This window comes from Cyanistes caeruleus, chromosome 6, assembly GCF_971803275.1.
Source record: "Cyanistes caeruleus chromosome 6, bCyaCae1.hap1.1, whole genome shotgun sequence".
Classification (NCBI taxonomy): domain Eukaryota; kingdom Metazoa; phylum Chordata; class Aves; order Passeriformes; family Paridae; genus Cyanistes; species Cyanistes caeruleus.
In genome coordinates, this window is record NC_141706.1 from 61,812,956 (window position 1) to 61,828,610 (window position 15,655).

Below are 15,655 nucleotides of genomic sequence, written 5' to 3' on the forward strand. Positions count from 1 at the left end.
CTCGTTGTGGCTGGAGGCAGGAGGGAGGGAAGCAGGCGAGGATGGTGAATGTGAGGCTGGGGAATGTGGTGGGGTGATGGAGGCAAACTGCCATGAATCCCCTTGGGAGCACTTTCCATGGAATCCAATTATTCCTGACTGCTCCAGGGGCAGATGGTAGCACCACCGGCTGTGGTGAAAGGGAAATAAAAGGCAGGGTCTGTGGCAAGCAAAGGATCAGGTCAGAAGTTGAGTAAGCTGGACAGAAGATCCTGCTCCAGCTGGATCCTGTTTTCTTTCTGTGGTGCTGGTGACATGCAACAAGTCAACCAAGCAACACCTTCTCTTCCTTGTCCCCAACACTACTTTAGAACATAAATCTGTGTAATTTCCTACAGGATGTAATGCAGGACTCTCACAGCAGCACAGCATGGGGGATGGATGGCCATAACACCACCTAAGGACCAGGCCCACAAATAGCCCACAGAGAACAAATTTGTACATAATTAGTTTTTTCTCTAAGCAACAGGAGAAGAGAATCATTGAGTACTTAGCTAGAAGAAATTAAGTGTCCTCTGTGCCCTGTTTGATAGGACAAGACCTAGCTGGCACCCTTAGCTGCAAAGGAGAGTATTGAAAAAATAACCTATTTATGTATCCAACCTGCAAGAGAAGAGAGAGGGTGGAAGTGCAGGTTAGAAAACATTCCCCGTTAATCTCGAGATGCTTGGGGCTATTTTTTGGCCCTTGTGCTTTGTTGTTGTGCAGCAAACCCTTCAAAAGCTTGTGCCTGATCCAGTGCTGTGCCTCACTGCAGGAGGGGGACTAGCAACCTCTTGAACCATCTCTCTCAAGCACATGGCTATGATCTCATGCTAAACTAAAAGGAGGCTAATCTTAGCATAAATTTGCACTTATCCCATCTTTCATAAGCATAAAATGAAGGTGGAACACAGAGCACTCACAGGAAGATTAAATGTAGGAACTGACAGCAGACTTGGCAGCATCCGCTCTGGCACCCTGCTTCCAGGGAAAGCTGGGCCCAGGAGCTGCAGGTGAAGAGGCTCCCTCAGCCAGGCTGGGGGGGCTGGCCAGCAATGGGGGAACCCCACCTGACGCCCTGCAAGGGGACTGAGCCTGCTCTCCTGGCTGCCAGGAAATCCTCGGCTGGATAACATCAAGAGGAACGTTTTAGGATGCTGTGAATGTATCTCAAATGCTCTTATGAGTGTTTAAAGTCTTCTGTCTGCTCATGTCACAACCAGGTAACTTATGTAATTATTGTCCCCTGATGAGTAACTGAAGAGATGGAGATCTCTTTCTCTCCATACACACACACATATATAATATATATATGTACATATATTCACACACAGTATCTGTGTACTACAGATGCTCCCCTATGTTGATGCACACCTACACCCTGATCCTCCCAGTTCTCACCAAATTTGGCATGTTTTTAGATTCAGTTCTGATACAAGCAGATGGGCCTCACAACTGTTAATTCAGATATTCTGCAGTCAGATGCAAATGTCTCACATTCACAGAATAATTCAGGTAGTTTATTTCCCACAGACGACATAGATCATCTAGGGAGGGAAACCAGATTAAAACACACACACACACTGGTGCATTGCAGGCTACTTATTACTGCAATAATCACTCCTACTTGTCAATACAAGGATTGCTGTTGTGTGTAGTTAATCACAGAAATAAATTCTAATTCAGTAATCTCAGTGCATACATTAAAACCCAAAAAGCACTTGAAGCATTTGCCAGTTTATTTGTATTAGTTTAAAAAATTGGCAGCGACGCTATCTTCGCGTTACAAAATGATTTTTGGCCTGCTGACAAAACCTGCTACAAGTCACTTGATCACGATTCATGTTGTGTCTATTGACCAAAAAGGTACCTCCAGAAACAAGGCTTGCCAATGGTGTAACTGCACTTATGGTTGAGCAGAAAATGGTCCAAAGGACACACTTGGTAGAAGCCACAGATATGGGCCAGAGACCCAGTCCCTCCAGATGTGATATCCAGAGGTTTCATTCCATTGACAGAAGAATACAGTAGTCACAGCTGGGCTGGCTCAGGTGCCTGCAGGAATAACTCACAGCAGAAGGCAGGGTAAGCACTTCTGGAGAACGCTGGGAAGCGAAGGGGCTCCTCCTTGTTCCTTTGAAATGACACTGGTGCAGCAACAGGGCACAGCAGGCTCTCCCATAGTGCGAGAAGTGGAACAGAGAATTCCATGTGGCAAATGGGAAACTGCAGCCAACGAGATTTTTAAAGATAATATACACTGCAAAACCCCGATGGTTAAGACAATTAAGTCCCAAGACTGTTTCAAACAGCTCCAGCTTTAGGATTTTTAATTATTAAAATCATGTCACTGAATCAAAAGAGGTCATTAAACCCAAGCTTCTGTATTCTGCTTCAGCTACGATTATGAAGCGAGAGGTCTGTAGAGGAAATATGCTTTATATGCTCAGTGTCAACTAGCTTGGAACACAGCAGTTTAAAAATTACTACAGATTAAAAGTTAGTGATTGATTCTTCAGCACTCCTCCTTCCAGTCACTTCTTGTACTATATTCTCACTGATATCTTGTTCTGACTTAAAAAAAAGATCTGAGCACAGTTCCATTTACGTGACTCATCAGGTGTTCTTCTGGGAGCTAAAAACAAAAATAAAATTTAATTACTATTACATAGTACTGCAGGCAACTTTCAGGCTGAATTATAATCAAATGTCATTTGAAACATGTGGCATAATATGGGATTGGCTTAAGTCCATTATCTCAAGATCTTTGGAAAAATAAAGCCTAAATATTAAAGGCCTTCAAGAAGGCACCAACCTTTGGTTAATCATTCCTTTCAGAAGAGCCCATTTACTGCTCCTGACACTGGGTCCAGGTCTATATCATAGAAGCAGGGTCTTGTAGGAAGTCCTGGCATTGTGCTCATCTGGACAACAAGAGACAGAGTGTTAAAATGGCAGCAGCAGCATTTTGTGCACAAGATCCAATACCAAAGGCTTGGATGGCAACAGCTCCCTGGACACCAACAGACCAGAGAATGATGGTCATGGACCGTTCTGAAGCACCCCATGAGAACCACGAACTCCTGAATCAGTAGACAGATAGGAAGTTTTTGCTTTTTATGATGAGGATTAAGTTTGGTTTCTGGAGCTGCAAGTAACTGAGCCGAAGATTTGGCAAAGTACTTGGCTATGCAGCTGACCAGTTCATTGTTGGAGGAGTATTCCTTGACTTTGCTGTGATGAGACAATTACTTCTGGCAGTTTTCTGACAGATACAAATAGTTTTCTGAAGATACAAACTTTAATACAGCTTTGCCAGCTGTAAAGTCTCAGCTGATTACAATTCTTTGAGAATCTAGAACTAGACATGTTAAACAATTACAAATAATTACTGTTGAGAAGACATTTTAAATAGTTTGGGGTTTGTTTTGTTTTTTCTAAACTGTGATGAAGCTTAAAGATGAAGAAGTCAGTTCTGACTGGAACATGCTCAGAAGGGCTGTGCAGAGGCAGAACTGAAGCTCACAAAGCAGCTGCCAGCATTACTGCCTCAGGCCAGCCCTCTGCACTTGTCCCACTGCCGAGTACCCAGTTTCAGGGATGCAGAACACAAGGCTGACAGGAACTACACTTGGCCTGATTTATTCTTGCAGCTGATAGCATTTAGCCCAGCAGCACACACAGGCTGAACACGGACTCTACAAGGGTGGACAACGTGTGACCATGTTTTGCAGTTTGTGTCAGTGATCATTAAGTGCCTTTATAAAAAGGGAGAAGTTGAAAGGTCTCATTTTCTATCTGCATCACCCTGCCTCAGCTTTCACCATCAGTATTGTTATGCCTGTCTCCATTAGATTAAAGATCTCTTTGGCAACCTGGTATTTTCTCCCTGAGCAAGTATTTTGCACACTAATCAAATACCTCCCCATCTTCCTTTTGATAATAAGCTAAGCAGCAAAAAGGCAAAGCTCTGTTGGTGAGGTCTTTTCTGCAGTCCTCAAAACTATTCAAGGAGTGTTTGGAGTCCCAACCCATTTTCCTTAGCCATTTACAAGTGCTAACACCAGTCCCACATGTACTGTATCACTGCAAGTCTTTTATGGGTTATGCAGTGCTAAAAATCACTTTAAGTCCCCTCTCTGTAATGAATTCTAGGGCTAGAATTTATGGAATTTATGAGAGCCATTGCCTTCCCAGACAGAGAAGAGGGTGGGGTCACAGAGAGGACCCCCATTCCTTGTCTTTGTGCCCAGCTGTATAAATATTTTGCTCTCAAGAACATCTCAAGAGAGTATTAAGAGGTTCAAAGTGCCCAGAGGGGTTTTCCTGTTCTCAGCTCCCAGTCTCTGGCCACGAAGAGCAAGGAACTTCCTATTTATTTATGTACCCACTGGAGAATCATGGAGCTTTGCAGATCTCCACCTCCAGATTCAGAGGGCCACAGCAGGAGCTGAGAGAGTGACATTCAATAGAGTAGGAGGTGCTGAAAATGTGCCTGACTTTGCCATTTCTTGCACTTTGTATTTTGAAATGAACAGTCAATTTTTCCTCCTTTGCTATGCAGAGGGCAGCCCACAGTGGCTACTCTGCTATCTATTACTTCAAGGCAGTCTGCTGAAACCCCAGATTTCCATGCAGTGCAGAATAATTTCCACCCAGGCTACTAATTTTCTGTACAAGTGTCTACAATGCTTCATGCACTCAGTTATTTTCAGAGCTAAAGGAATCAACTTTTTCTCCTCCTCCCCTTTTAATACCACATGTGCTCAAAAAGAACACAGGGCAATTCACACTAGTTACAAGAAAAACTTCGACCACATGGGTATAATCAAACGCCTTGCAAGATTTCAAATAAAACTCATACCAACCAAACATATATTATTTGTTGCTCTGGTTGATCTTTCAAAATAAATGCCATTTAGGATCTAAAAAAATAGAGCTGAATAACAGAATTGTTTTAAGTTCAGCAGCAGCACCAGAAAAGAAACCAAATCAACCTGAGTACAATGATTTATTTCACTTTAAATCTAAATGACTTTTGAAATTATATTTCCTTTAAAATATCACAGTATTCATGAAGGCACAACAGTTTCAAATTGAGCCAGAAAGGAAAATTCCAAAACTCAGAAGCTGAGAAAAAAATAAAGTGTGACGTGCCTTTGTGATTAACTTCAGGTAATAGGAATAGGCACACACTGGTGATTAATTTCACCTCACATTAATCCTAAAAGCTTCTGCATAGAGCTACATATTTGTTGCATTTTCAGTTCACAGTTCAATGGCTGCTGCCAAAAATTTATTCTGAGGCTAACACATCCCCTGCTGAATGGGTTTAAAATAGTGATCTGATTCAAAATGCCCCAGATTGCTTCTCGAAAGGACATCCATTCCCTAGGTTTTAGACACCACAGAAGAGTGATCATGTCCCAGCCAGAAGACTTATTGTTAACTCAGGCAGAATTAACACCATGATTTGCTGCATGGCCAAGAAAACATTAGGAAATGTGTACGAGAGCAGAAAGGAAAAAGTCCAACTCCACAGAAACTGAAGACATCAGAATAAGAGCCAAAATGTTGGTTTTAATGTCTGAAAACATCCCTCTCTTGTTTACTCATTAATGCAGTGTACTCTTTCCTTCTCCAATGCTTATGAAATAAATAATAAAATAAATCATTGCTTAGACTAAATCTTGACTTGTAAAAAATGCCACATATAACAGGAACAGGCATCCTATCTTTCATTCTACCCCAAAACACACATTAGTCTTTAGAACATGGGTGAGCTAGATTTTAATCAGAATGTGGTTACCTTATTTATCCTGGATAATCTGGAAACCTTAATTACTTTTTTCTTTTAATTCTTATTTAAAAAAAAAAAAAGAAAAAAGCAGCCAATATTTGGCTCTAGCTTGCATTTGAAGGAAGAGAGGATCCAACTCTTAAATCAGCAAACTTCATCAACTGAGTCATGCACCCCCCCTAATGCTTTTGAAACTGTAACAAACATGTTACCATGAGGACCTCAGAAAAAGGTTCAGGCCTAGTAAACAAGAAAAAGAGCTGCTTGCTCCAGCTGCCTGATGCCCTAAGATAGTCTAACTAGTTACTAAACATTTGCCCAGAAGAGATTCCCCAGGTAAGATTTCCAGTGGATCCTTTCATTCCAGTGTTGTTTCTACAGATGCAAACCTGAACGTGGGTTCATTTTGCAGATAGCTCCTCTTTCTGCCACACAATTCATATCAAAGCTGTTCCAGGATCCTGTTTCCATTGTTGCTACTCTCTTCCCTCTCAGCTGACATTATGCCAATCATATCAAAGAACAGGAACTAAAAACTCAAGGGCACAGTAAAATGAGTTGCTGGAATTGTTGCAGGCTGAACAGCAAACAGATGGTCAGCAAAACCATGAGAACTGAAGAGGAGAGGAGCCTGATAAATGATTGATAGCACAGCTCAGCTTTGCTTTGGAGGTGTCTCATCCAGAGGCATCTGCTCTGTAAAGCCCAGGAGGGGTTGCCTTGTTCTGCCCTGGTCCACAGGTGTACACAGAGGTCACCTGCAAAATGCTTTCACCAGGAATACAAAGTCACAACAACAACCAGGTGGGCCAAGGATTTCTCCCTCTACCAGACTGCTGTTCCTACAATTCACTGACTACAGAGTGCAAAATTGAGGAAAAGAGATGTGGGACCTGAGGGATACAGCAGAGGGTTGACAATTATCCAAATGTCAGATGGTCTACTGCAGCCTCCCTCTTCCCCCTGAGAAAACCCCTCTTAAGGCATCTGATACACTGGACTGTTAAAACACCAACTGTAAATGACAAGGGCTCTCCTAATTTAAGACACTTAACAGTAAGTGATTCCTGGAATGCAAATGAAGTTTTTTTCCTCACCCCACAGACACCACATACCGTTCCCACCAGTGGATACAAGAACCCAGCCCCAACGCTGGCCCGAATGTCTCGGATTGGCAGAACAAAACCTGTAGGTGCTCCTTTTTGTTCAGGGTCATGAGATAATGACAAGTGAGTTTTAGCCATGCAGATTGGCAGGTTTCCAAATCCCTGGGAAAAGAGAAAGAAAAGGAATGACATAAGTGGAAAAAACAGTAATTTTTCCAGTACAAAAATATAATTGTTCTATTGTGCCATTCTCTGAAGACATCAGGCATTTTATTCCCCAACAAATGCTTCATCCACAGCCTGTCAGATCCACTGATCATTCTACATCCCCATTTCTTCTCTCTCAAAGTCTCTCCCCACCCCCCATTAAATACTAAAGAAAGAACCACCATGTCCCTCAGCACATCCAGCTGAGGAAAAAATTAATGGTATAGAAGTGCTGGATATACAACCTTGACAGCCAACTTACTTCCTACTCTCTTCCCAAAATGCTAAACAGCTCAGAGGTAAAGTTTTGTTCAGATGCAGTCGGTTAATTAGAAATGTTTGATCAGTACAATTGCAGGTCATGAGGAAGTGGCAATTGCATGCCTTTGGCATTTTGATGGACTTGGAATATATAAGAAGCATGAAAGTGAGAAGCTATACATGCCAGTAGTAAATGGATTGCAAAAGGAAAACTGGTTACAGCAGCCTGCAACCAATTAATTGCCAATCCTCACATTGCTTTTCTCTTCAAAGACCTTCAGTAATGCAGAAGCAGGTAAATTTGCAACAATGTCACACCAGAGAAGAGCAAAAGCAACACAGCAACCAGAAAACATTGAATTCAACAACCAGATAGCAGGCTCAAAACTTAAACTTCCCATATCAAGTCTTGTACAACCCACAGAACTCTTTCCCCAGCATAATTGTGACTGACAAAAATCCACATGGACTCAAAAACTGATTAGTGGAACTTGATCTCAATGGAACAAGATGAAAAAATAATCAGAGACTATTTAAAACCAGCATAATGACTTGTAATTCCCTAATTCTCCAAATGCTGAAAGACTGGAGAGTATAGTAGGGAAAGATCACTAAATCCTCCTATGCTTTCTCCCCAAAAATATCACAGATGGGTGCTGCGTGGTACTGGGGCACACGAGTGAGTTCTGTTTTCTTCACTAGAAGACAAAGCAAATTTCTCCTTTCCCACATCCTTTTCTTCCTCTGCCATAGCAGCATTTAATGAGTCCTGGATAAGGACATGATTTGAATGAGGATTCCCTTGAAACACAGCTTGAACACCACTGCTCAGTGTAATAATTCTGAATGAAAAGCACCACTGCTACCAGCTGACGTGGAAAACTCACCTGCTTGGTGTACAGGGCAACTTTCTCCTGTGCTTCAGGAAGTAGCTCAATGTCTCTTGCCCCATAGACCTGCTGGGCAATAAGTCTGATCTTATCTACAACAGGCAGCTAGGAAAACAAAAAACACAGGCAAGTCAGCCAAAAGTACAAAGACCTGCAGCATCACAGCAGTTTCAGGTCCTCCACATGTGTTGTCATGTGCTTATCTATAGACATAAGGCTTAATTCCATTTGCTGTAGAACAAAATATAGAGTAATTGGAAGGTTTTCAAACATATTTCAGTATTTCAAGGGTAGCCAAACCAGTAAGAACTGACTAACTACATCTTTGAGACTTGTGGAATCAATGCTCCAGTTCTAACAACACATTTCTTCTCAATTTTTCAGTCAGCCTTTTGGACAGCCTCAAGCAACTTAAGCTAGTGAAACCAACTGATATAAACGAAGCATCTCTGTAACAGTGCAAGCTCCTACCTCCACATTATAGAGGAACTTGAAGTTGCTAGGTGCCTGGGATGCTCTCTGAACAGCTCGGGCCAGGGCCAGGGCTCCTTTCCCTCCCTCTGCCCAGTGAGTGCACTCCACAGCATCGAATGCTCCTGCCTCCTTTGCATGTTGTACTACAAGGGCCAGTTCAGCCTTTGTATCTGTCCTGTAAGGAGAAAGATTGCATGTTTGTACCAGAATGCACACACAGTAAATAAATGTTCTTGACAAGATCCAAAATGCAGAAATGAAGAAATCACAGCTACCAGACTGCTCAGGGGTTATCCACCACAGCCTCCTCCTTGGCTGCACCAGCTTTAACACCACAGCTCAGAGTACTTCTGCTGCATAAGAAGACCACACAGTGGTTGTTTCCTGTGCAGTACAACATGCAGGGCCTAATTCATGCATTTCTCAACAATGCAAAACTGTGGCCTTCCAGTATCTGAAGGGAGCCTACAAGAGAGCTGAGAAAAACTTCTTACAAGAGCACATAGTGACAGTAGAAGGGGAATGGTTTCAATCTGAAAGAGTAGGTTTAGATTGGATACTAGGATAAAATTCTTTACTGTGAGGGTGCTGAGGCACTGGAACAGGTTGCCCAGCTGTTGCAAGTGTTCCTGAAAGTGTTCAAGGTCAGGATGGTTGGAACTCTAAGCAACCTGGTCTAATGAAAGGTATCCCTACTCATGGCAGGAGGGTGGAACTGGATGATCTTTAAGGTTCTTTCCAAACCAGGCCATTCTGTGGTTTTATGACTCTGTGGAAAGGCTGCCAACAACATATCAACAGTACTGAAAACAAGAGTTTGTGTTAAACACAGTGCGTGAAGTGCCACAATGTTACATCCCTGCATCACCTCCCCATCCCAGCTCACTCACTTGAAAGCATTGACAGCCACAACCACTGGAACACCAAACATCCGTGCATTCTGGATTTGCTTGGTTAGGTTGCTGCAGCCTTTTGCCACCAGTTGAAGATTCTGTAGAGAAGACATTAATTTTATCAGGGGTAGGGAAACTTTTGTTCCAAATCCACCACATGCAGAAACTAATGGTAAAAACGTCAAAATGGGAATTAAACCACAAAGGCAAATCCCCAGTGCTGCTTTTGGAACAGTCCAGACCACTGCAAGCTCTTGGACAGGAGACAGGAAAAGGAGTGACTACTTCTAATGATCACTGGTTTCAGCTCCCAAGTCAAGGTAAGAGAAACCATTTTTTAACCACTTTCTATTATGCTTAGAAAGTTAATACTTGTTCTCATTAACTCCCCACTGTAAAGCCTCAGTTTCCTCTCTGAAACATTTTCTCTCTTTATATATTAAATATCACCAGCAGCGAATTTCATCCATTTGAATCCAGTGAATCCATTTGAAGTCTGCGGCAACAGCTTTCAGTTTACATATATTTACATTTTGCAGCATCAGAGACTATTCCTGGAAATTCAGACGTTTCATCCCTTCCTATGCAAAGGATAATATATACAGAAGCTCCATGAGTGAAAGAGCTTCAGCAGTGTAAAGAGCCTGATCAATTATCCAAGGGTACACAGCCGCTCAAGGCAAAAGGATGGGAGGTGAGTCTTTAGTTCACTTCCCTCACTTGCAAACAAGGTGGGGATAAAAACAAAAACTGCTGCTAAGAAGAGAGTAATTAGAGAAGCACTCTGGATATTTTCAGAGACAATATTTCAGCTAAGCAATTACTCCACATTGAGAGGGTTGGGGAAACAGAGTGGATATTACTATAAAAAATTGAGCACACAGACAACTGTGTGAGTTAAGGAGAAAAACAAGGCTCTGAACACTGGCTAGGTGGAGGACAACAAATGTTTGAAAGAGCAGAGCCAAAGTAACATCATTAAAAAAAAAAAAAGAAACATTACAGCTCGTAATGTAATGGAGAAGCCTTTCTGTGGTAGCTAAATAAATGACACACTTGTAATCCAGGCATATGCTGCATGACACCATCATGTCATGACCACAGCTAGCTGGTCCACTGTCACAAAAGCTTAAAGATTACCTCTTCTGTGTATTCCTTTGGCAGAGGTACCCCAGCAGTGACCTGTGGAAAAATGGAAAGAAATGGAGCCCCATAAGACTTTTATCCATGACAGCAATCCCTGCTTTATTCTTACTAAACAGTATCAAGATACAACATTCTACTTCATACCAATCCTTTTTATTTCTAAGAAAAAATAAAAGGAAGAAAAAAAGACTGCATGATAAAATACATGGCTCACTCTGGGTCTGTTACAAGTGGCCCAGCATGCAGGCACTTGACTAGGGCAATAAAACAAGCAGATATGAACCTCTAACATACTACAAAATGAAGCTGTTGTCAAAGAGGGAAATACCAATTCCTTTTACAACTCTGAATTTCAGGGCAATTTCAAGCAGATCAAATGCTACAGGGCTTTAAGTGACCGAAACAGAACAACAGGAACAGCCCCTCAGGCCTGCTGAAAACCTTCCCCAGTACTTACTGCAGGTCCTCCCCCGTGCATTTTCAGAGCTCGGACAGTAGCAACCAACACCACCACATGAGGCCGGAGACCAGAATAGCGGCACTTAATGTTGAAGAATTTCTCCATGCCTATGTCTGCACCAAATCCTGCTTCTGTAACTAGGATAGGAAATAAAAAATAAAGTTTGTGAAAGATTTCTAGGTGAAGAAATCATGCTCTGATTATATAAATCAGAAACTTCCTCCAAGAAAAAAAAAGATTTAAAAAAAAGCCCAAAGACAGTCATGATAAAAAAGGCAGATCCCTCCAAAACAAAAAGCAAACAAAATTACCCCACACTCCACACACTTACCAACAAAACCATCTTTACCCACAAGCTTCAATGCTATTTTGTCTGCCAGCACAGAGGAATTCCCATGTGCAATATTGGCAAAAGGTCCAGCATGAACAAACACTGGTGTTCCCTAGAACAAGGGGAATGCAGGAGAGAGAGAAAGAAAATCAGCAAGTGCAATTTTGCAAATAGGCAGCATGTCAGGAGCTAAGTACTGTGGTATCTGAAAGTAAAGAAAAACACTTTTAGAAGACAGATCTTAAAGCCTTCTGATCAGACATTTGTTATCAGCAAGAAGGACTACAGGGCAAACAGGATTATTATAATCTCCACAAGTGGAGGTATTAATCCGCTTAGGAAATGGATGGCTAAATCCCAGCAACTCTTTGTCATTCTCCTTCATCCACACCATTTAAATTCCCGAAACACTTCATGACATGAAAGACAGCAGACTAAAGACACAGCAAAGTTTAGTGCATTTCCTCAGGGTCATCCTATATGCCAGTGGCAGACCTAGAAGGAACCCAGCCCTCTCCCCTAGCCCTGTGCATGAAACCACAGTAAACCCCCAGCTCTGAGCTGAGCAGACCCACACTGACCATGATGAATGAACTAAATCAGTTGCTCTAAGTGCCTTCTCAGAGCCAAGAAGCCAATCATCTGTGCTCACCTCTAGTGTCTGCATGAGGTTTGGCTTAACAGCATCCTTCATCAAGACAGCCAGAGCTCCAGTTACTCCCTGAAAGAAACAAGGACAATCAGTTTCCAGATGTACCAAGACCCTGAGATGGTTCCTACGCAGTGTAAAGGTTCTGATTTTGTCCTGGTGGGCTTCTGGTACCAGATCCAGAAGTTGCTCAACATAGAAATAACTCTAGTCAGGGCAAAGCAGAAAAATGACCTTTACATTCCTGTAAGAGGATCTGTAATTTCTGGTGGGAGCAGCCTCTTGGTTGTGACCTTGCTGGGCAATCACTTTGCAGCAAAGGCATGAAGAACAATTAATTCATGTTTCAATGCTATGGCAAGGTTAGCAGATAAGAGCAGCAAGGGAGTAACCTCTCAGTAAATACGGTTTACTGCAGCCCATTCAGCAGCACAACAAAATGTTCTTAGATTTTGTAGGTGCATTTGTCTTGGATTTTCTTCCTTCTTTTCAGCAACGTGGTTTACATACTGGCCTTCAAATGTAATAACAACCTGCTACATCCTGTTCTTGTGCAGAAATAACTTTTAAAGTGAACCTCTGTGCTGATGAGAGCAACCAGGCTGACATGAAAGACAAACACTGGAGCCCATATTTCCTCCCAGGTGCAGCCATGTACCCTGCTGAATTCTGCTTCCTGTGCAACAAAAGCTTGTGATTTCATCTCCATGTGCTTTGGGAAGAGAAGATGTGGGTTTGGTTATTTTTGTGACTGACAATCCAGTGGAAACCAAACCAGCTGTTATCCAGAATTTGAAAAAGTAACTAAAATTGCTGTCATGAGTCCTGAGCCAAATGCTCACAGCAGTTATGAAAAACTTGACCCATAATCTCTTTTCCTTCCCTTTCAATTTCAACTGAATCACAGCACTCAAAGATATGAAAGACCATTTCTTCATAAGACATTCACTGCTTTGTTTCATTAGTTTCAATCTTGCCACATGAAAGCTTATTTAACATTTAATGGATAAGCTTTAAACTTCAGTCATCTCCACAATAATGAAAACTGCAGAACAAGATTTCCATGGCGACATTTCAGACCCGTGTCGCTCAGCAGCACTTCGATACATCCCATCTCTAAAACCCGTAGTCAGTTTTTGATTCCACGTTTTGTCACAGATTTTTTTTGCACTTCATGGTAGCACACTCATGACATTGGTTGCATCACAGCAGCAGGACCCAGCCTGGACTCTGCAATCACATTTCTGCCCACATGAGGAGCGGGTAACATGGTCTTAACAACTTGAGCCACTGGCTGCCATCAAGTGCAAGCACGTAACAGACAAGAGAACCTACTGGATGTCTGATGCCATCCTCCACTCTGCAGCTGGAATGGACAGAATTAAATATAAACAGGTTTTTTAAAAAGTTTTTAAAAAATTGAAGTTAAGTACTTCCATCACCTGGACTCTACAGAAAAGCCAAACTCCCAAGCCACACATCATCTGCCTACATGGCTGATGGGCAGTAAGAAACACTTCTGTTTTCCAGAAAAAGAGTTTAACTCAGTTACTTAAGTTAAACTGGCAGCATGCTAGGTGTAGGAATTAAAACCTCAAAGCTGCCTACAGAACTTTGGCACATGCTCTTTCTCATTCCCAACAAATGTCTCACATAGGGATTTAGAGCTAAATTGTTCCAGCCTGGCACTTTTCCTGCAAGGCCAGAGTCAGGCCATCTATCTTCTGTTTCTTAGCCTTATCCTGGGAGGAAGCAAAACAAATAAACAACACATCCTCCAAAAACATAAAGAAACAAAAAACCTGCAGCAAGACAGCAAGAGCTGGATAAGCCTTAATGCCCTGTCCCACCTAGCTGGAAACAGGTCAGGAAGAAGTGCCTGGGACACAGGACATTGCCCTGAAACCACGCTGAAGCACCATTTGGGAAAATGCTATTTGACACAATCCACAGACCTGCCAAGAGCTAACAATTATTGGAGGGACAGCTGCAAAGCAGTGCTGCAGCTTGCAACTGCTGCTTAGGGCTGCTTTACACACTGCTAACAGGCATCCCCAGCACTATGACATTCAGCATTTCATGAAGGGAAATTAAATATTTGTGTCCCTCATCAAAGGCTGCATTACAGAGAACACACACTTTTCGCAAATGCTTCTGCTTTTATAGCATTCACAGACTCCCAGAAGAAGGTATTTCATTGTCTGTAATTGAATTTGCACAATGCTTTGTTCCTGCTTAATTTTTTCCTCACTCCAGGGAGCCTAAGAAACAGGATGGCCAGCAGGATGCATTTTGAGTTCTTCTGATTCATAAAGATGCTTTTTACGTAGAAGCCACCACGTATTTCCCCTGTAACTCCTATGGTGCCAGTTTCAACTTGACGCACACAGCACATCACACACGACCCTTGTCCCTACCCAGGTCACAAACACCCCCTGTACAGCTGGATAAGGTGGCAGTCACACTGAAGGAAAAAAACCTCCATTAACTGCAGGGGCTGGGATTTTCTCTTTGATCTTCTATATGTTAATTTTTTTTTTTTTTTTCAAAGAACTGTCTCTCTGCTTTTTAATTCAAGGACTTTGAGAAATAAGAGGAAAAAGCATTTAATGGCAATGACTCTTACAAGGTCATCTGCTGTAACTGGTATTCCTTTTTTGCTGGAAGCTACCACCATTCTGCCAAATCGCTTTTTCATATCATCCAACCCATCAGCCAGGGCTAGGACTGCCATGATTTCACTGCTCACTGTGATGTCAAACTGAGCCTGAAAGAGATGAATGAAGGACATGAACTCATTAAGATTCAATTCTTGAAACAAGAGAAATCATCGCCATTGTAATAAAAAAAAAAAAAGGAAAAAATACAGACATATAATACACAAGAAATCCAAAGCATTGCTCTCAGAACACTTCATTAAATTTGGCCATTTTAAACTGGATTTTTTTTCCTGCAAGATGAAATAAAACCTACTCATTCTGTTGCTATTACGTGTCTCTCCTGGCACGTACATTAGTGATTCATGTAAGAACACAGAACACTAACAAATTTTATTTTTGAACACGGAGCTTACTAACTCATCTGAGCATTACTAAACAATACAGTAAAAGACAAAAAGCCCACCAACAGAAAAGCCAGATTCTATAGGAAATGAAGGGTAGAATTCATCTGACACTACCACCTTAGGGAAGCTAAGCACCCTAAGGGCATTTCAAATCAAAAGAAAGAGGCTTTTCTGAGCACAATTCATTGGAACTATAAATTTGACAGTTACTTAAGGGATGAGGGGAGTCACAGCCCAATTGCCTCTTTTAGTGTATTGATTATACAATGAATCTAGACAAGCTCAGTTTTGGCCAGATAAACCCCACCCAAAACACCTGCAGCAGTGAAGATGAACCACTGTCATGACCATCT

At 42.0% G+C, this 15,655-nt stretch overlaps 1 protein-coding gene across 2 annotated transcripts in view; it reads right to left on the minus strand.

Annotated features, from left to right (window-relative positions):
• Nucleotides 1-1,742: 1,742 nt before the first annotated feature.
• The window catches only part of MTHFD1 (methylenetetrahydrofolate dehydrogenase, cyclohydrolase and formyltetrahydrofolate synthetase 1), a 40,156-nt gene continuing 26,243 nt past the window's right edge, over nucleotides 1,743-15,655 (minus strand). Inside the window, exons 18-28 of one of the 2 annotated variants that reach the window (XM_086892499.1) lie at nucleotides 14,865-15,005; nucleotides 12,242-12,310; nucleotides 11,590-11,701; nucleotides 11,256-11,395; nucleotides 10,793-10,834; nucleotides 9,650-9,750; nucleotides 8,757-8,934; nucleotides 8,283-8,390; nucleotides 6,937-7,089; nucleotides 2,837-2,945; nucleotides 1,743-2,649 (exon numbers count right to left, since the gene is read on the minus strand). In XM_086892499.1, the coding sequence (XP_086748625.1) occupies nucleotides 2,856-2,945; nucleotides 6,937-7,089; nucleotides 8,283-8,390; nucleotides 8,757-8,934; nucleotides 9,650-9,750; nucleotides 10,793-10,834; nucleotides 11,256-11,395; nucleotides 11,590-11,701; nucleotides 12,242-12,310; nucleotides 14,865-15,005 (1,134 nt within the window). In that variant the 3' untranslated portion in view covers nucleotides 1,743-2,649; nucleotides 2,837-2,855. Of the gene's footprint in view, nucleotides 2,657-2,836; nucleotides 2,946-6,936; nucleotides 7,090-8,282; nucleotides 8,391-8,756; nucleotides 8,935-9,649; nucleotides 9,751-10,792; nucleotides 10,835-11,255; nucleotides 11,396-11,589; nucleotides 11,702-12,241; nucleotides 12,311-14,864; nucleotides 15,006-15,655 lie in introns of both variants that reach the window. The other variant, XM_086892498.1, reaches the window with a different exon arrangement.